At 42.5% G+C, this 20,661-nt stretch overlaps 1 protein-coding gene across 18 annotated transcripts in view; it reads right to left on the reverse strand.

Annotated features, from left to right (window-relative positions):
• The window catches only part of GATAD1 (GATA zinc finger domain containing 1), a 48,126-nt gene extending 31,599 nt beyond the window's left edge, over positions 1 to 16,527 (reverse strand). For 6 of the 18 annotated variants that reach the window (XM_058424673.1, XM_058424630.1, XM_058424657.1 and 3 more), the window contains exons 1-8: positions 15,988 to 16,527; positions 15,092 to 15,217; positions 13,221 to 13,280; positions 8,684 to 8,867; positions 6,864 to 7,000; positions 5,799 to 5,836; positions 2,037 to 2,128; positions 114 to 186 (exon numbers count right to left, since the gene is read on the reverse strand). In XM_058424673.1, the coding sequence (XP_058280656.1) occupies positions 2,107 to 2,128; positions 5,799 to 5,836; positions 6,864 to 7,000; positions 8,684 to 8,867; positions 13,221 to 13,280; positions 15,092 to 15,217; positions 15,988 to 16,245 (825 nt within the window). In that variant the 5' untranslated portion in view covers positions 16,246 to 16,527 and the 3' untranslated portion in view covers positions 114 to 186; positions 2,037 to 2,106. Of the gene's footprint in view, positions 1 to 113; positions 187 to 2,036; positions 2,129 to 5,798; positions 5,837 to 6,781; positions 7,001 to 8,683; positions 8,868 to 13,220; positions 13,281 to 15,091; positions 15,218 to 15,987 lie in introns of those variants that run through there. The other 12 variants (XM_058424682.1, XM_058424639.1, XM_058424662.1 and 9 more) reach the window with 8 other exon arrangements.
• Between the last annotated feature and the right edge of the window lie 4,134 nt (positions 16,528 to 20,661).

Raw genomic sequence — 20,661 nt, forward strand, 5'->3', positions numbered from 1 at the left:
TCCTTTTAAGTTTGGCTTATTTCCATTAGCATGTTTTCAAAGTTCATCATTATAGCATGTATCAGAATTTCATTCCTTCTATGTCTGAATAATATCTCACTGCATGACCTCACCACGTTTTGATCATCCATTCGTCTGCTGATGGGTCCTTGTGTTGTTTCTATCTATCTCTGTCAGCTCGGGCTGCTGTAACAAAATACCACAGCCTGAGTGGTTTGAACAACACACATTCATTTCTCACAGTTCTGGATGCTGAGAACCCAAGACCAAGGTGCTGGCAGATTTGGGTTCTGGTGAGAGCTCTCTTCCTGGCTGTGGCCACCTTCTGGCTGTCTTCTTACATAGTGAGAGAAAGGAAGGCTTTGGTCTGTTCTCCTCTTCCTAAAAGGGCACTAATTCCACTATGGGGGCTCCACCCTCATGACCTCGTTGAAATCTGATTACCTCCCAAAGGCCCTACTCCCCTAATACTATTGCCTTGGGGGCCAGGGCTTTAACATATGAACTTGGGGCAAGGGGATCGGGCACACATTCAGCCTGTAACACCATTTAGATTACCATCTTTGGACCTAAATATCTATTTTAAAGTTGTATTTTTTTCCTGATTACGTAAGTAATGGATGCTAGTAATACAAACTTCAAAATTTTTAAAAGCATAAAGAATATTAAAATGACTGTAATTCCAACTATGCTTGTTATTTTGTTTGTTCCAGTTTTCTTTATATGCATATGTATGCATGTGTATATGTGTGTGTTTTGTTTTTGTTTTTGTTTTTTTTTTACAAAATCAGAGTCATTATGTAGGTGTGTCCAGGTTTTGCACTAAACATTTTATAAACATTTTTTTGTGTTATTAAAAATTATTTGTAGGCTGGGCGTGGTGGCTCACGCTTGTAATCCCAGCACTTTGGGAGGCCGAGGCGGGCGGATCACGAGGTCAGGAGATCAAGACCAGGGTGAAACCCCGTCTCTACTAAAAAATACAAAAAATTAGCCGGGCGTGGTGGCGGGCGCCTGTAGTCCCAGCTACTCAGAGAGGCTGAGGCAGGAGAATGGCGTGAACCTGGGAGGCGGAGCTTGCAGTGAGCCGAGATTACGCCACTGCACTCCAGCCTGGGCGACAGAGCGAGACTCCGTCTCAAAAAAAAAAAAATTATTTGTAAATGGCATTTCTGATGACTGCATAAAATTCTATTAGAAAAATATCAAAATTCATTTTCCTATTGTTGGACCTTTAGATTGTTTCTGGTTTTTCACAACTTTAAATACCGGAAACAACCTCTTTTTATACCCATTTTTTGGTCCACATTTTAAATCCTCTTAGCATGGATTCTTAGAAATGAAATTACTGGATCAAGAAGTACTTTTAATACTTTTAAGATTATAGATACATATTCCTATTCTAAAAAGCTATGTTAATTTACATCAGCCACCAGCTGGATAGGGTGTCCCTCTGTGCCTCTGAGGTGGTCCCTAGTGGTCTCTGCCCTTGGAATTCACGCCCTTGTGTGGTCCTGTGTTCACACTGTACCAGAGTTGGTCTGTGTGACCCAACAGCATATGGCAGAAGTGCTGGTATGTCCCTTCTTTCAGATTAGGTTATAGAAAAGATGGTGGCTTCCATCTTGGGTGCAACTGCACTTGCGTCTTTCTGTCACGGATCATTTGCTGTGAGCAAACCTGTGGAGGCCCACAGAGAGGAATGGAAGCTTCCTGCCAACAGCCACATGAGGGAGCTGTTTCTCCCATTTTATTCTTTGCTTTTCAATTTAGTATATAAACTTTAAAAATAATCCAATCTATCTTTCCCTATGTGACCTCTTTCATTACTTTTTAATTTAAAAAATGTATCAAAGTACTACATATTCATAGCAAAAAGAAGATGGCCAAATAATTCTAAACAGTTTATAATGGGAAACAGTAGTTCCTTGCCTTCTCTTTCAGAGTCTCAGCAACTGTTATCAGCCAGAATTTGATCAGAGAAACAGAACCACTAGGAGCAATATAGAATAAAGAATCTATAAAGGAAACTTTACCTTACACAATCGTGGGAGCTTGCTGAACGCTCTGTGTAAGGCTGTTGCTTCTGTGTTTGGTGTTGGGGCCTTAAGTCAGCAGGGCAGGCAGTCTGGAAGGGAAGACAGATTTCAAGTGGAGGACAGGAAAGAAAAACTCGAACCTACATCAGTCTCTTACCCTCACCAAACCAATTCAGATGACACAGGCACCCTGCAGAAGACGCTGGTGACCTTTACCACAGAGCTAAGCATGCGCCTGGCCCAGGAGTGACTGAAGCTGAAGGAAGTCACTCCCAAGTTCTTTCCTAGAATCATGATGTGAATATAGGAAAATAACGAAATCACTGACTTTATTTCCTCAGCTGGTCATTTACTCCCTTTCAAGGGTTTAAGAACTACTATTTATAAAATATTCTAGATATGTATAGACTAAAAGCCAGTGGTTGTTCACCACCAGTTGGGCAGTATGCAAACAAACGTGTGTGTGTGTGTGTGTGCTTATTGTAAAAAATTTGGAAAATACTGCTTGTTAGAGAAAACTTGGAAAATACTGTGAAGTATAAAGCTGAAAAAAGCAGCTGCAGAAAACCTCTGTTGACATGTTAAAATTCTGGAGGAATTTCCATCTTTTTTTTTTTTTTGAGAGAACGTCTCACTTCTGTCACCCAGGCTGGAGTGGTGGCACGATCATGGGTCACTGCAGCTCAAGTGATCCTCCACCTCAGCCTCCTAAAGTGCTAGGATTACAGGCATGAACTACTGTGCCTGGGTTCCTTCCATCTTTTATAAAAGATGCTTCTTGTTTGCAGAATTGCTATCATACAGTTCTACATTCTGCTTTTTTCTTTTATTGTGAACCTTTCCGCTATTACTAGCAATCTTCCTTGTGGGTCACCATTAAGAGGTGCTTAAATAAATTACCATGCATTTGTGCATCTGACCCAATAATTAATGGTCCACCTCTTGTGGGTCATTTGGGTTCCTTCTCTCGGCACAGACCTTCTCCTGGCTTATATTTCTTGGGTGTAGGAGGTATACCCTCCTACCAAAGGTATGGCTCACACACCTGGTATGAAGTAAACAGCAGTTCTTCAAACATGCCCAGGGCAGCCAGACAAAATCCACAAAAATGCCTCTCCCTTTTCTGGGCATGACAGAAACTTCCTTCTAAGCGTGTGCAATGTTTATATGTAGACACAACACACATGCATGTGTATAAAGCAAATTAATACATTTCCCTCTATTGTTCATTTGATTTCACCTACTTATGGCTGAAGTGGAAAACTTATTAGGCCTGGAAAAGCCTTTCACAGCCAGGAACTGGAATGGTTTGGGATAATTTCTTTCAAATACTCATATTAGGCTTTATTTGTGTTGAGAACTATTTAAAACTCATCTTAAAAACATCTTGTTTAAAACAATCTTAAAAACAATCTAACACAGAATATAACAATCTAAATTTTACTTGACTATTCATAAGTTTCAGCCAAAGTTAATATGAATTAATAACTAAAATATCAATAAGCATTTTAGTTAACAGTATCTAATTCAGACCCTACACTCAGCATCTCCCATAAGCAAGAACCTGGGTTAGGTTATGTGGAAGTTACAAAGATGAGTAAATAAAACACAGCATCCCTGCCCTCCCAGGAACAAAGGGATAGGAGTGAGGATGATGGAAGTAGAAACTTAAATGTGATGACAATAGGATAGAGATTGATTTCAAAAAGGCACGGGAATCTGGAAAGGTCTCAAAGAAAGAATGTGAAGGTGTTAAGAAAGGCCTTTGGAAGGTAGAATTGGAGAGAACGGTATGAACAAGGGCTCAGAGCCAGAAAAATTAGGCAGGTATACAGGGGAAAGATTTTAGTGGTAATGAGGAGACAAGGCTGGGAACACAGACCAGGGCCGTATCAGGTCCGGCATCAGCAGGAGAAATGTAAGCAATGGGAACCATCACACTGGGTGAAATTCAATCTTTATTTTAAAAGATGGTACACAACCATCTACCAATTTATAAACAGATGATCAATTTATAGATTTTTTAAAGTCTACATTTTAATAAATATTTTACATTGTGTTCATTTTATTAGCCATTTTTTGATTTTCCTAAAATCTATTACTTATTAATGATGAATCTACTCCAAATTCTTTTTTTTTTTTTGAGATGGAGTCATGCCTTGTCACCCAGGCTGGAGTGCAGTGGCGTGATCTCAGCTCACTGCAGTCTCTGCTTCCCGAGTTCCAGCGATTCTCCTGCCTCAGCCTCCCAAGTAGACTAGCTGGGATTATAGGCGCACGCCACCATGCCTGGCTAATTTTTGTATTTTTAGTAGAGACAGGGTTTCACGATGTTGACCAGGCTGGTCTCGAACTCCTGACCTCAGGTGATCCGCCTACCTCAGCCTTCCAAAGTGCTGGGATTACAGGCGTGAGCCACTGTGCCCGGCCTCTACTCCAAATTCTAAGTACTATTCTGTTTTGGTTTTAAATACCATTTTTGGTTAAAGAGCCCGATTTAAATTCTTTAAATGAAATAAATACATCCAAAGTAAATACACTGTGAAAAATACATTTTAATCCAAAAGTTTTGAATATTAGCACTTCAAAAGTTATTTACAATCAATTTTACTGTACCCTTTGTGAATAGATAATTATGTACGTGTAGCTACCTACAGTTGTTTCTTTCCAACTCAAAAACCGTAACTATGTGGAAAAAGGGTAAGAGTTAAAAAGCCGCTGCAGCTCAAAATCATTACAATCAACTTAGATTCTGCAAATTTTCCCAGGGTTAAAAAATGCTGGTTAAATCAGGACAGAAGAGGAGGCAAGTGAGTACACCCCACTCCTCCATTTTACATGTTGCTCCCTTACTTAACTGGCAAAGACCTGCACCTGAATTCTAGACAATTTCATACACAACAGGCTTCTTATTATGGGTCCATAGCCGATGGTTTAGGGTAGATGTTTTAAAGATATGAATGCTAATGGCCTACCAATGACTTTCATGACCTCCCAATCTTCGTTTTAATGGTAGTCAAGAAACTATCAAGCGGGAAGCCTGATCTCAACATGTTTCCTCTGTGGCTTTGGTGAAGCTGACTATCTGCAGTATAAAATCTTATGGTTTGATCGGAAGTCTCATTTTTGACTAGAAACAGTAAAGAGCAGCTTTATTAAGATCAATGGAATGGTTCTGAATGCCTGTTTGCTACAGAAGGATTAAATGAAAGTTTTTTTTTTTTTGAGACAGAGTCTTGCTCTATCACCCAGGCTGGAGTGCAGTGGCACGAACTCAGCTTACTGCAAGTTCAAGCAATTCTCCTGCCTCAGCCTCCCAAGTAGCTGGGATTACAGGCATGCACCATAACACCCAACTAATTTTTGTATATTTAGTAGAGACAGGGTTTCATCATGTTGGCCAGGCTGGTCCTGAACCCCCTGACCTCAAGTGATCCATCCACTCAGGCCTCCCAAAGTGCCGGGATTACAGGCGTGAGCCACCACGCCTGGCCTAGATGGAAGTTTTTAAAAGCCTGGGCTAATAAAATCATCCACCAATCACTTTTCTTATGGTTAAAGCAGCCAAAAAGCTGTCACAGCATTTTTGAGATGTGAACATAAGGCTTGTGCGGCTTTATGATAGATACTGTTGGTCATTTTATTTGATTAAGCCCTTGGTCAGTCATCTATACCTTAATTAATATTTTGTTCTTATAGAAAAATACAATCCATTTTATGAGTTTCTAGAAATAAATAATGGAGAAAAATAGATACTACCTGTTCCTAATGGTCTCTCTGGAAATTACAGCTTTTGCCTAGGAAGATACACATATAGAATATAATTTAAGTTCAAAGTACATTTCATTATATTCTATCCCTTTTAATTTTTTGTTTTTTTGAGACGGAGTCTTGCTCTGTCACCCAGGCTGGAGTGCAGTGGCACGAACTCTGCTCACTGCAACCTCCGCCTCCTGGGTTCAACCAATTCTCCTGCCTCAGCCTCCCGAGTAGCTGGGACTACAGATGTGCGCCACCACACCTGGCTAATTTTTGCATTTTTAGTAGAGACAGGGTTTCACCATGCTGGCTAGGCTGGTCTTGAACTCCCAAACTGATCCATCTGCCTCAGCCTCCCAAAGTGCTGGGATTAAAGGCGTGAGCCACTATGCCCAGCCTTTTTTTTTTTTTTTTTTTCCGAGACAAGAGTCTCACTCTTGCCCAGGCTGGAGCACAGTGGTACAATCTTGGCTCACTGCAACCTCCACCTCCTGGGTTTAGGCAATTCTCCTGCCTCAGCCTCCCAAATAGCTGGGATTACAGGCACATGCCACCACACCTGGCTAATTTTTGTATTTTTAGTAGAGATGGGGTTTCGCCATGTTGGCCAGGCTGGTCTCAAACTCCTGACCTCAGGTGATCTGCTTCCCGACCTCAGGTGATCCGCCTGCCTCGGCCTCCCAAAGTGCTGGGATTACAGGCATAAGCCACTGCGCCTGGCCCTATCCCTTTTAATTTTCTAAGTGACCAGTAATAAACAATCTAATGATTACTAGGTAGTAGGAAAAAAACTTTTTAGTCACTTTTCCATCTAAGAATTTCATTTAAAGATACCTATGACATATCTTGTGGTACTAAGAATATTAGAGAACGGGAAATCCAGTTTTTTTGTGTTTTTTTAAGAGAGAGAATCTCACTCCATTGCCCAGCTTGGAGAGCAGTGGTGCAATAGCTGGGACTACAGGCATGAGCCACCACACCAGGCCTGGAAACCCAGTTTTAATTTATGAACTACAAATGGTTGGCAACTGTTTCCTTAATTGTTATTGCAGGAGTAGGCCCAACATGAGTCCATATGTAGCCTTTCTCTGGTCTGGTGGGAACTGTGGGAAATGGTGATGACCGTGACTTGAAATACTCAGAAGGTGCATGACAAACAAATTCCAAGTATTCCATCTTCCTTGGAAGATCTTCCTCTGGCCCTGGAAGGCAGCCAAGGGAAAGGTTAAATACATTTTTGACCATATATATCATTTTCATAAGATGTTAAAATTTCTAGACACTGGGAGAGACCACTCTGGGAGCAACCTGGCATTAGCCCTTGAAAAATGCATTACTTTGAAATTATTCTTAATCATTTTTTCTTCTTTAACGGCTTATAGAATATGGCATTCTCCCCAAAACAGTGATTGAACACTTGCATCGTGTTTATTTTGTACCCACACTGTTCTAAGTTTACATATATCAATATCTTCATTCCTCACAGCAACCTTCTGAGGTAGGCACTATTATTATTCCCATTTTACATATGAGGAAAGTGAGGCAAGAGAGACTAAGAAATTTGCCAAAGTCACACGGCTGGTAAATGGCGGGCTGTGAACCCAGACAGTCTGGCTCCAGAACTGGTGTTCTGACCTCATGCCATGCTGCTTCGCTGTAGGACAAGGATGCATATCAGAATCTGGGGATTAGAAAGAGGAGGCAGTAGAGGAATCCCGAAGGTGATTCTGATACACCACTGCCTCTGCGGGATCCTGATCCATAGATAAGGTAAATAAAAATTCTATGTACTTATAAGCAGAAGGCTAGAATTGTTTGGTAATGTATCAAACTTGACATACAGGTGAGAATAACAGTGGTATATTATTTGTCCCTGGAGTTCTCTCCAAAAAAACACTTATGCTTGTTCTCAGGATGCAAAAGTAATGATGCATGCTCACTGCAGAAAGATTAAAAAGTCTGAAGTAACTTTAAAAATCTGAAAACTTTTAAAATTGTATTAATCAGTAAATTCTTGTGAGTCTATGTCAAAACTGTTTTGGCAGCTTTGAAATTAACAAAAGCACAGCAGCTGCCATTTCAACTATCAGTCTTTATACTATAAAGGCCTAAGATGACATGTGTAGCATGCAGAGGCATGTATACTGAGAATTTGCAAGTATGGAATAACTGGGATAGTTCTTTTCTAAATTATTTTTGAATAGGTTTGTATAAATAAGTAACCTAAATAACCGAGTGGGCAATACATTCTTGTAGTACAGTTTAACCCTGGGTCACTCTGAAAAAATCTTATCCATGTCACTTCTTAGTAGATGCACATTTGCTCTAACTCAAAATAACTGATAGCACTCACTCCAGCTACATAAAATGCCTCATATTTTCTATAAAGCTAATTTTTTTGTACTTAATAATACTCATGCTTTTTTTGTTATGGACTGAATTGCATCCCCCCCGCCACCCTCCAAATTTAGGGGTTTAGGGGTTGAAGCCCTAAACCCCAATGTGATGGTACTTGGAGATGAGACCTTTAGGGAGGCAATTAAGGTTAAATGAAACCATAAGGGTGGGGCCCTCATGTGACAGAAATGGTGTCCTTATAAGAAGAGACACCAAACAGCTGTCACTCCATGAAAGGTCATGTGAGGACACAGCAAGAAGGTGGCCGTCTACAAGCCAGGAAGAAAAGCCTCCCCAGAAATCTGTGTTGCCAGCACCTTGATGTTGGACTTCAGCTTCCAGAACTGTGAGAAAGTGACTTTCTGTTGTTTAAGCCACTCAGTCTGTGATATTGTGTCCTGACAGCCCAAGCTGACTAACACACTCTTTTACATAATATTGGAGAGTTAACTAAGTTAAAAAAAACCTGTGCCATTTGTCAAACTTACCTATGATATAGGAGGCGGGATCAAATTGGTCTCTGGGACTAGAGAGGGTAGGAATGAGCCACGTCAGTGCTGCACTCTTCTCGCAATACTGGTCCTGGATAAAACCTCTGATTTGAGCGTAGTAGGGCTTTCCATCTTGTTCATCAATCACAGAAACAACATCACCAATTTGGTAATATACTCCCTGGGGGAAAGAGAAGATAATCCCACATTGAAAATAAAAACAGCCAGGCGCGGTGGCTGACGCCTGTAATCCCAACACTTTGGGAGGCTGGGGCGGGTGGATCACGAGGTCAGGAGATCGAAACCATCCTGGCTAACACAGTGAAACCCCGTCTCTACTAAAAATACAAAAAAAATTAGCCGGGCGTGGTGGTGGGCGCCTGTAGTCCCAGCTACTCGGGAGGTTGAGGCAGGAAAATGGCATGAACCTGGGAGGCAGAGCTTGCAGTGAGCAGAGATCTTGCCACTGCACTCCAGCCTGGGCAATGGAGGAAGACTCTGTCTCAAAAAAAAAAAAAAAAAAAAAAAAAAGGAACATCACAGCTATGAATGAACCTTAATAGGTAAGCAAGTATTCAAAGTGGTCAGTAAAAGGTGTTCGAGATAGTCTAATGTGTCAGTGTTTATATGTTTGGTGCCAATTCTAAAGTTGTTTCACTTTTGAATGAAAATTATACATACACATGCGAGGGTGCATATATGACAGTTTACATCTGGAGAAAACATTTGTTCATAAAGTATTTTGATTTTATATTGCCGTAATACTATCCTTACTTTTTAAAAAATAGACTTTATTTTTTACAGAGGTTTTAGGTTTACAGCAAAATTGAGCAGAAGTAGAGAGACTTCCCATATACTCCCTGTTCCCACACATGCACATCCTCCCCTATTATCAATAACCCCCTCCCACCACTAGAGTGGTACACTTGTTACACGGATGAACCCACACTGACACAGCATCTTCAAAGACCAGAGTTCACATTAGGGTTCACTCTTGGTGCTGTGTATTCTATGGGGTTGGGCAAATGTATAATGACATGTACCCACCATTATAGTATCATACAAAGAGAGTTAATAGTTTCACTGCCCTAAAAATCCTCTGTGCTCCGAATTATCCCTACTTTGTTAGCCACAGTCATGGTAGTAAGGTTAAACGGCTTGCTGAAAGCCACAGAGACTGCAGCCAAAGCTCCTACATCAGCTCAGCAGTCTTTCTCTGTACTGCCTTGAAAATCATGCTGATGGTCGGGCGCGGTGGCTCACGCTTGTAATCCCAGCACTTTGGGAGGCCGAGGCGGGTGGATCACGAGGTCAGGAGATCGAGACCACGGTGAAACCCCGTCTCTACTAAAAATACAAAAAAATTAGCCGGGCGTGGTGGCAGGCGCCTGTAGTCCCAGCTACTCGGAGAGGCTGAGGCAGGAGAATGGCGTGAACCCGGGAGGCGGAGCTTGCAGTGAGCCGAGATTGCTCCACTGCACTCCAGCCTGGGCGACAGACCGAGACTCCGTCTCAAAAAAAAAAAAAAAGAAAAGAAAATCATGCTGATTTGGTAAGAATGCATTCTACATGCCACCCTCCCCAACCATCCATTCAAAGAAAATAGAAAAATAGATACCATGAATTCAAACTAAAACAAATTCAAACCAAAAATAATCTTTGGATTATAGTCTTCAGGATATGTTTACCTCAACCTACTGTACATCTCCTAGACTCACTGCTGCCTTTCTCTTCCATTCCCAGTTGAGTTTTATATCCTTCCACAACAGGACTACTAGTATTTCTGGCATTCAAGGCTTTGTGTCTCATTCATTTCTGTTCCACTTTATACCCAACTAACTAACGTGTGTATGTCCTGTGTTAAATCCTCCCTATGACTCTGGTATCCATCCTATGTCCTCTTCCCTGGGTCTTGAGCTGGAAATAATCTCTCCTCTGAACACCCATAATGGTTGATCCAAATCTTTATGACATCCAGCACCTCCTTAAGTGGGTGTAGTTCTTGGTAAGATATACTGTTCTTGACTACGGGAACAGTGAAATTCATTGCTGCTTCCCTTGAAACAGGGACTTGGCAGCAGGTAAAGCTGTAGGAATGTGTATCTCAACCATAAAAACACTTTTGAGGAAATAACTTCCAGTAACTGAACTGTAACATAGCACCTGATAGGCCAGGAGTTTTTTCCTGGTGGACCTTTCATCCAAGTGTCTGAGGGTGGCTGTTTCATCTGGGTCACTATGGATGGGTCTGGTCTATGCAGGCCACAGTCTGCTACTTACTAGTTCCTACCCATCAACAGCTGGTCCTTCCTCCCAGCCATTAGCCCAGAGTTATTTATCATATAAATAGTTTGCATTTATGGTTTGTTTTGTCCACATGTATAATCAATATTCCCAAATTCTAAATGAGAATACTTGCTTATCATAGGCTTATTATGCATATCACAGCATATTCAAAAGTATGCTGAATGAATATGAATCCAAAACATCTGCTTTCATAGTGTGAAGGCAGAAATGCAAAGTAAAGACAATGTCTTAGTGAAAGATTCCAGTGGTAGGCAGTGCCTGGCACATAGTAGGTATTTATTAATATGTGCTGTGTTGTGTACATATATATAACACCAAACAGGACTAAGTCACTGATCTGAGTAGTCTCCTCATTTGCTGAGAGGATTCAAGGTTTCTGGTGGAGAAAAGGGGTACACACGAGAACAGCACTAGTTTAAGCATCACTAGATCTGAGTTCATGGAGTTGTTCTGCTACTGCCATGCTCCAGGGAGGCCACTCAGCCATTCTGGGTCTTGGGTGGTCACACTTTTGGCCGTGATTCCCAGTGGCTCCCACTCAGGCTCCTCTTGCATGCCTGATCTGGGCTCTAGCTCAATGGCTGGCAGTGACCTCTTGAACTTGCCACCATGGTGCTGCCTGCCAGTGGCACTGCTGTGATAGCCACCACAATACTGGGCATTTGCAACATTACTTGACTACTTTGTTGCATTATTGTCCTTATCATTTAATAAACATGGGTGGCAGACAACAATACGAAAGTACAGACAGTCACAATAACAGGTCCCACACGCCTTTCCATGGAGACACACATGGAAATCATTAGTACACTAAACCCGTAGCTCGACAAGTTGCTTCTGGCCCTAATCTGTAAACTGTGAAAGTAATGCACAAATATGAAGATGTGATAACTCCTACTATTCACTGAATGCTTACTCTGCTAAGTACTTAACACATATGATTTCATTTGACGCACTGAAGTAGTAACTATTTACAATTCCTATTTTACAGATGCGACATTAGAGAGGTTGGTCCTCGTCACATAGCCAGTCACTTGTTAAAGCTGTAGAGCCAGGAACTATGCTCTAGGCTTAAGCTCTGGCATGAGACTGCCTCACTCCATCACATGGCTATGTGATCTTGGACAAGTTAATTAACCTCGCTGTGCCTCAATGTTCTCATCTAGAAAATGGGGATAGTAGTATCCACCTCAGAGTGAACTGAATGAAATAAAGCATGCAAAACGCTCAGACACTGATACATAGCGACTGTTTGCTAAACTTTAGATATTTTATTAACAATGTATTAAATGTTGGAAAAATAAGAGAGATGTTTGCCTGTGTACAGACTTTTTGTTGTTGTTGGTTTTTCCCAGCCCTGCTGAGGAATGCCAGTGTACCCCTGTGGGGAGGAACAGACTTCGACTATGTAGATTGTGGGCTTAAAAAAAAGTATACTTAAGGGCAAAGTCACTTGAGTTTCTCAGTCCACCTGGGTCAAATATAAAGCACTAACTCACACCACTGTCCCCTAAATGACAGTTCAGATCCCAAAACACCAAATAGCCTTCAATGGTTGCTGCCTGTGCCGTGCCAGGCCTGCCAAGCCTTGGGGGTCTATGTTCTAATTCCTTTCCTAAGACTTCTGGTTTAAACACAACAATGTCACTTCTCTCACTGAGGTATCAGATGTCCATGGACTTTGGCCCTAGGAAACCTGACCTCCTCATTCTTTTATCAAAACATCTTGGAATTCCCCTCACTATGGATTTCTAGTAGGTGTTAATCCTCACTACTGCCCTTACTCAGCTCAACTCCACTTAAAGGCATTTTAGAATCTCTGGGCCTACTCTACCCATTTGACACCACAGTCTACAACCTCTACTAGTCCAAATCCTGTCTCTGTCCTTCTCATTCTTCAATGCCATCACATTAACGGCTGACTCTTCCATGGCTCCACACTATACAATCAGCATTTTAAGAATAATTCCTACAATCTACACTAAAAAAAAATACTTAAGATCCTCACATCATATGTCAGTAGGCACTTTCTCCTCCCACTTCAGCTCTAGATGAGATGTTTTAATAACAGCCACTTATGCGGGAAAACAGCTAAGAAGAGAACAAAAAGTGTATTCACACCTTATACAAATAAAGAGTAGCAGAGATCTTTAGACTAATCCAACATTTTAGTGGCACATTACCCACTAGGCCCAACTCTTCCTTCAGTAACTCTACAAAAGCTTACCTTGTAGAAGATTGATTCTGCAGTGATTATAGTGGACACTGACTCAGGAGCTTTGATGGGCTATGAAAATACAAAAAACATGAGCACATTCATAGTATGTATGTGTCTACAGGCATTTTCCCAGCCCTATGAGAGTTCTGTAATTTGAGAAATACTAAAATGTATTGTTCGGTGACAAGAACTGCAATAAAAAGATAAATTATTTTCTGAATGCTGTGGCAAAGCAGTCTATTTCCACTGCAATTTCTGCTACTATTAGCTTAAAAATTGCTGAGACAAAGGACAAGCTTCTGATTATGCTGCTGAGATCTAATGCGAAGTCCTCTCAGAGCTTCACTACACATAAACATTCCAGTTATAAAAATGCACCTGCTCTAACAGCCGGAGCATGACAGAATGCAAGTAATAAAAAATGTACAGATGAATACAAAGTGAAAAAGTGTCTCCTCGAAGACATTTTCCAACTCAACTATGGAACTAGCCATAATACTCAACATCGGTTTTCTAGCAAGCTGGAACTAAGGCTTTAGAAACTTTGAGAGTTCTTAGTAATTTGCTACCATCCAACCATTTTTGAAATCCCTACTAAAGCTTCAATACATACTTTTATGCCACAACATAGAAAGTAGGCCTCCCTAGATGTGTCTTGCTTAGTACCATTGAAGAAAGGGTTGCAGAGAAAGGATAATGAAATAATTGCTGAGAACATGGTATACCATACTTAAAAGGAAAAAAAGTGCATATGTGATACAAATATCAATAACATGTTTTGTGTAATCAACAAATGCCTCACTTAACTAAATTATAAAAATTTTAAATAAATTAGAAGCAACTACTCTGAATAAGAAAATACTTTGGGGAAGGGAACATCACACACTGGGGCCTGTCGGAGATGGGTTGCAAGGGGAGGGAGAGCATTAGGACAAATATCTAATGCATGCGAGGCTTAAAACCTAGATGATGGGTTGATAGGTGCAGCAAACCACCATGGCACATGTATACCTATGTGAACGTTCTGCACATGTATCCCAGAACTTAAAGTAAAATTTTAAAAAATTAAATTAAAAAAAAGAAAATAGTCTGCCATCTGCATAAGTCTAATGCAGGGTCCCTTTGTGTTTTAGACATAAATATGCCCAACTTCAGAAACGTCTTTATGGGTAAGTGAAACATTCCTGTTCTGAAAGAAAAGAATATCATACTGAGACTTAAAAAAAAAGTCCATAATGCACTGTCCACTGTGTTTGAACATTATCCCTTGTTTATAAAAACTGAGAATTAATTGCAATAAAAATATGCTTTCAACTGTTTCCAGCACAGGTCTTTCAACAATCTCTTTTCTTAGAGCAGAAGAGGAGATAAGGCTTAGCAAAATTTTTGACTCATATTCATCAAATACATCATCATCATAAGTCAGTAAGATACATTTTCTGGGGCTTTAATAACAAATAAATATGCAAATGATGAGTTCTAGTGTTAATATTTACTTAGATTTTTAAAGAATGAAAAAAAAAGTTTTCTTAGTGTACCTGGCCACATCAAGAACCATAATCTCTCCTCTTCCTTTCCACAGAGAACCCCAAAAAATGGGCTCAAGGTTGATGTTTCTTTTAAACCCATATTTTATATTTTCCAGGGGAAAAAATAAAAGCTAAAAAAAAAAAAAAAAAAGGAAAGAGTATTATTAACTTTATAAACAGTGAGCCTCCTGCAACAGAGCTCATTCCCTTTTGGGGAGTCTGAACCATTCCCCAGAATACTAAGGAAGGGCTACCAAGGGCAGAGTCCAAGTTCAATGGTGAGAAATGAAGGCAGTGGCAGGATACACACAACGTCATTACAGTAAAAGGCACTGTCCACAAATATCTTACATTTTTCAATTTAAATATATGTCTTCTCCCTTTTCCTTTGGTGGAGACTTTCTTTTCAGCAGCTGGAGCAGATTTGTATTTAGTGTTTCTGAGCCGAGCAGACCTCCTGTGAATTTCCTGCTTACTCTGTTACACAAACAAATTAAAGAACAAAAAGAGAAAGAAGTAAAAAGTGTATAAAGGCTGCAATACAATCATCTTACAAGGATCCCAGAGTATGTACTTTATAAGAGCATTTAACAATTAAGAGTGCGCTTTTGCTTTTCAAGAGAGGTAATTACAGCAACTAGGCTAAGTAAAATCGGAACTTCAGCACCCGGAATCTTGGAGCTCGCTGGACAGGCGTCTCCAGAGCCTCCATAAGGTGTGACCTGCTTATAATAGGGCAGGAGGCGGGAGGAGGAGTCAGTCTTGACCAAGACAAACACTATTCATTTGTTGTGTCTACAATAGAGAAAAACACTTAACTTTACTCCCTAAGGCCAGAGAACGTAGTAGGTTATGGCGCCTCCTACAACGGAATACTTAAGTTGCCATTTACAATAATGACATAATAATCTTACTTCATAACCTGATATGACAAAACCTTTAACAAGGAATGAGGTCCAGCGCCTGCATTTGTGGCATGACACTGTATACGACTGTGTAGACGTGTGTATATTGAGATTTTCTTAAGGGCTTTACATCTCGGTTCTTACTGCTTTGAATTTCTTACAGTAACAGGTGCTTCGGAATGGGCCAAACGAAAGATCTCAGTAGGAGGTGGGGAGGGACGTTCCAGCCGGCAGGAGCACGGCATTCCGGAAAGCCCGGGCCCGCCCGCTGCCAGCTAGCCCGTCCCCTCCCGCCTAGCGCCTGGTCGGCCTCCGCCGGCGGGATGGGCCGGAGGAGCTCACCTGCTTGCCGCCCCCGCCCCCGTTGCTCTGCGGAGGGGTGGCGGAGGTGCTGGCGAAGGTCGCCCCGCCGAAGCCGCCGCCGCCGCTGCCGCCGCTGCCCCCAGTGCCTCCAGCCGCCCCCGAGCCTGCGCCCCCGCTGCCCGCGCCGCCCCGGCCAGTGCAATGATGGCAGAGGATCTCCCCCTGCGCTCCCTTCTTCCACATGGAGGACGACGTGGTCTTGCATACGCTGCAGGTGGGCTTCAGGCCCAGCGGCATGGTGGCCGGCTCGGGCGGCCCCCGCGGGCGCAGAGACACGGGAATGGCGGACGGTAGCCCGGCCGCCCCGTGGTCGGCCCGCCACTCCTGGCGATAGGAAGAGCTGTGAGGGCGACGGCACCGAGCTGCCCGTGAAGGGACCAGGCCGCTGGCGCTAACCCGTGGAGGCGTGAAGCGGGTTCCGCCGGCTCCGCTGGCTCGGCGCCCAGCACCAGCCCCGGGAGGCCCGAGGCACTGGGAAGCAGGACGGGGAACGGGATCTGGCCGGCGGGGACGCGGAGACTTCCGGCGGTGAGCTGGCCCCAGGGCCCCGCAGCCCGACCGCCTGACCGGAAGTGCAGCACCCGGAATTACTGGGAGCTTGCTGCAGTTACGCTTGCTGTCGCCTAGGGGCGCGGTTCTCAAACTTTTTGGTCTCAGGCCTAGAATTTGCCGGGTAAAATACAGGACGCCCAATTAAATGTGACTTTCAGGTAAACGACGAACAATTTTTTTAGTGTGAGTGTATCCCATGCAATAATGGTTTATCCGAGAGGCGTTTAACTGGGGGTCCTGTATTTTTATGTGCTAAATCTGGCAATCCAGGTCTGGCGTTGTGGCTCACGCCTGCAATCCCAGCACTTTGGGAGACCAGGGCCGGCGGATTACTTGAGCTCAGGAGTTGGAGATCAGCCTGGCCAGCATGGTGACACCCCTTCTCCACTAAAAATACAAAAATTAGCCGGGCTCAGTGGCGGGCTCTGGGGTAATCCCAGCTACCCTGGAGGCTGCGGCAGAAGAATCTCTTGAGCGCGGGAGGTGGAGGCTGCAGTGAGCCAAGATCGCGCCATTGCACTCCAGCCTGGGGGATAGAGTGAGACTCCGTCTCAAAAAAAAAAATAAATAAATACAAGATGGCAATCTTACTTAGGACCTCTTTACACTCTTAAAATTTATAATTTGGACATCCCCCTACACCTCCCCTGCGTCTATACTTTTATTTAGTTGAATTCAGAGCATGCCATTTACGGACATCGACAAGGGGTTCAGAAAATGCCATCCACTGACATTTATGTATTAGAAATTGAAATTGAGACATTTTACAGCCTAAGATGTCAAGCGCACATTCCTCAGCCATTGGGTAATACCGTTGCAAGTCCTATGGACTCAAGAGTATACCGATTAGAGAATGCGAAGAAAATCGAATAGCTGGATGTTATTCAATTCAAAACTGTTGGAAAAGAGTTTTGGTTCTGAGGACCCAGCAGTTGACAAACAGCAGGCCTGGGACAAGAGCAGTATGAGAAGTCAGATCGCCTCTTTTAATGTCACTAGTCAGTACAGGCCTCGCCAGACAAACAAGTCTCTCCTCAGCCTCACTTGGAAGAACATGCCCTCTCTTCATGATCCCGGGTTTCCTAGACTTAGTATCCTTGGAAAGGTCTTGATGAATATATTGTGGTGGGAAGCAGTGGGGAGAAACAAACGCCTATTATGTCACAAAACCACATTTAGTGCTTATGACAACCTTGGAATGAGATATTATCAGATTTTACTGTTAATTGGTGATCAACGGAGGCACTTCTATGTGGACTGGCTGTCATTATAGCTGCTGCCCTTGGCACCAATTTCGAGGAGGGCTTTGGAGCAGCCCTCTGGGGTGTGGGTTGTGGCTCAGCCACCCCCCCTCTAAATCGCAGTTTCCCTAACAGTAAAAATAAGTTTCCAGATCTGTTATGGGGATTAGGGCCAACTGTAAAAGTGGTTGAGGAGACTAGGTAAAGAGCGTTGTCTCATTTTAGAACAATGCTGAAGGTGTTTAGAGCCTGCCATCCTAAAATATGCCACTTTGGCATATTGATTCTTCTGAGCCGGAGGCAATGGAGCAAAAACAGATGCAGGGAAGGCTCTCTGACCACCCTCTTTCTGTTTGAAGCAGAACATAAAAGTTCCCTTGTAAAAGGTGCCCTTTCTGTATCAGGAAGAGGAGAATATTATTGCCAGAGGCAGAGTTGCCACTGAGATGAATCTACAAACAAAACCTTACAAAAATTTATAACCCATATTTTCCATTAACTTTCTACATACGGTTCTTAGTCACTTTCCCACAATTTGCCAGCCTTAGCCCAAGCCCCTTTGTCTTGTCACATCCCTGCAATTTATTATTCTTTGTTTAAAAGGACATATAAGCTTTCGGGCCTAGTAACTTCTATGGGTCTTTATTTTTCTTACAAAGGCTCCTGTGCATGTACAAAAATATTAAAACTTTTATGCCTTTTCCAGTAAATCTGTCTTATGTTAGTTTAATTCCCATGCCCAGCCACAGAACCAAAGAGGTGAGAAGAGGCCTGGCGTAGTGGCTCATGCCTGTAATCCCGGCACTTTGGGAGGTTGAGGCAGGTGGATCACCTGAGGTCAGGAGTTCAAGACCAGCCTGGCCAACATAGCGAAACCCCATCTCTACTAAAAATACAAAAAATTAGCTGTATGTGGTGGCAGGCACCTGTAATCCCAGCTACTCGGGAGGCTGAGGTGGGAGAATCGCTTGAACCTGGGAGGCAGAGGTTGCAGCCTGGGCGACAGAGCGAGAGATTCCATTGAAAAAAAAAAATGGTGAGGAGGAAGTTTTTCCTCACCTACACTGTGAGGAAATCTAGGCACTTGATTTCCATGCTCCTGAATGTCTCTCCATTTGGGAACATATACCTCTCCTTGCAACTCATCTGCAAGTGACTCCCTCTCATTCACTGAAAACTTTGGCCCATAACTCACCAGCTTCCTCTCCACTACCAGACACTGCCATGGATCAGGTCAACATCCACATGTACAATTGTCCCTCAGTATCCGTGGAGGATTGATTCCAGGAATGCTATATAAATAGTTCCTGTACTGTATTGGTTTATTTTTATTGTCATATTGTTCATATTTATGTTTATCTATTTTTGAGAATATTTTCGGTCTGTGGTTGGTTGAGTTTGTGGATGTGGAACCCATGGCTGTGAAGGGCCAACTGAATAACCACCCAACAGCAGGCTTCTCAATTCCTCCTCATCCCACTCATCTTCATCCTCTGTCCTTGTCAGCTCCCCAGTCCCTGGCTGCTGTATCTTCTAATCTTCTTAGATGATTAGGAAGATTTACATTTTTTTCCTTGCAAGTCTTTTTTTTTTTTTTTTTTTTTGTAAATCGTGCTTCCTTTTGAGTACTTAATTCACACTGTTTCCTCTCTTGGATGCTACTATGGTAACAATCAGGTCCCCACCTCTCAAGAACATTGCATCTGACCAGACTGAGAGCCAGCCTGAACATGGGCCCCAAACCAGGGTTTTTGGAATCACAAGGAACAGCAAAAACCAGACTTTCCCTTCACTTAGAAAGGGACTGTGAATAGGAGGGCCCCAATCTCCACCATCCAAGCAGAAAACCAAGAGCTCAGTGCCAACATGGAAACCAAAATGTATCAGGAATGAAGTACAGTACCCCCTCACATACTCAAGGTCAAGATGGGTTTGGGGAAATACCTATCTGACCATCTGGCCTCTTCTAGTGGGCATGGCCCCACACCAGCATTTTTAAAAGAAGATGTTTTTATTCTTCTTACATTTCCTAAAGGGGTATAAAATCTACTGAAAGGGATATAATAACTCAGAGTAAATGAGCTCACTCGCAAGAATCATTCCTGGATAATCATTTTTGGTTGCTGAGATTATTCAGCACATTACTTCAAAGTGGCAAAATTCAGGGCAATCTGAGAAAAGAGAATTAAAAAGTGGTGGCCACAATTGCTGACATGTTTGTGTAGGACGCACATAACACAACTCCCATTTTTTTCAGTGTGTATGTCAAGAGGCCAAGACCCCTGTTCATCAAAATCAGTTATTTTGTGCATTACAGTGCACAGGACAACAGAGGGAATGACACTTTCTTGGAGGGTGTTGCGGGAATTCAGGGACCCCAAATGGAGGGACCGGCTGGAGCTGCGGCAGAGGAACATAAATTGTGAAGATTTCATGGACATTTATCAGTTCCTAAATAATACTTTTATAATTTCTTATGCCTGTCTTTAATCTCTTAATCCTGTTATCTTCGTAAGCTGAAGATGTGTGTCACCTCAGGACCACTGTGATAATTGTGTTAACTATACAAATTGATTGAAAAGCATGTGTGTTTGAACAATATGAAATTAGTGCACCTTGAAAAGGAACAGAATAACAGTGATTTTTAGGGAACAAGGGAAGACAACCATAAGGTCTGACTGCCTGCAGGGTCGGGCAAAAAGAGCCATATTTTTCTTCTTGCAGAGAGCCTATAAACGGATGTGCAAGTAGGAGATATATCGCTAAATTCTTTTCCTAGCAAGGAATATTAATATTAATACCCTGGGAAAGGAATGCCTTCCTGGGGAGAGGTCTATAAGCGGCCGCTCTGGGAGTGCCT

Source organism: Hylobates moloch, unplaced genomic scaffold (genome assembly GCF_009828535.3).
Source record: "Hylobates moloch isolate HMO894 unplaced genomic scaffold, HMol_V3 SCAFFOLD_1, whole genome shotgun sequence".
Taxonomy (NCBI): domain Eukaryota; kingdom Metazoa; phylum Chordata; class Mammalia; order Primates; family Hylobatidae; genus Hylobates; species Hylobates moloch.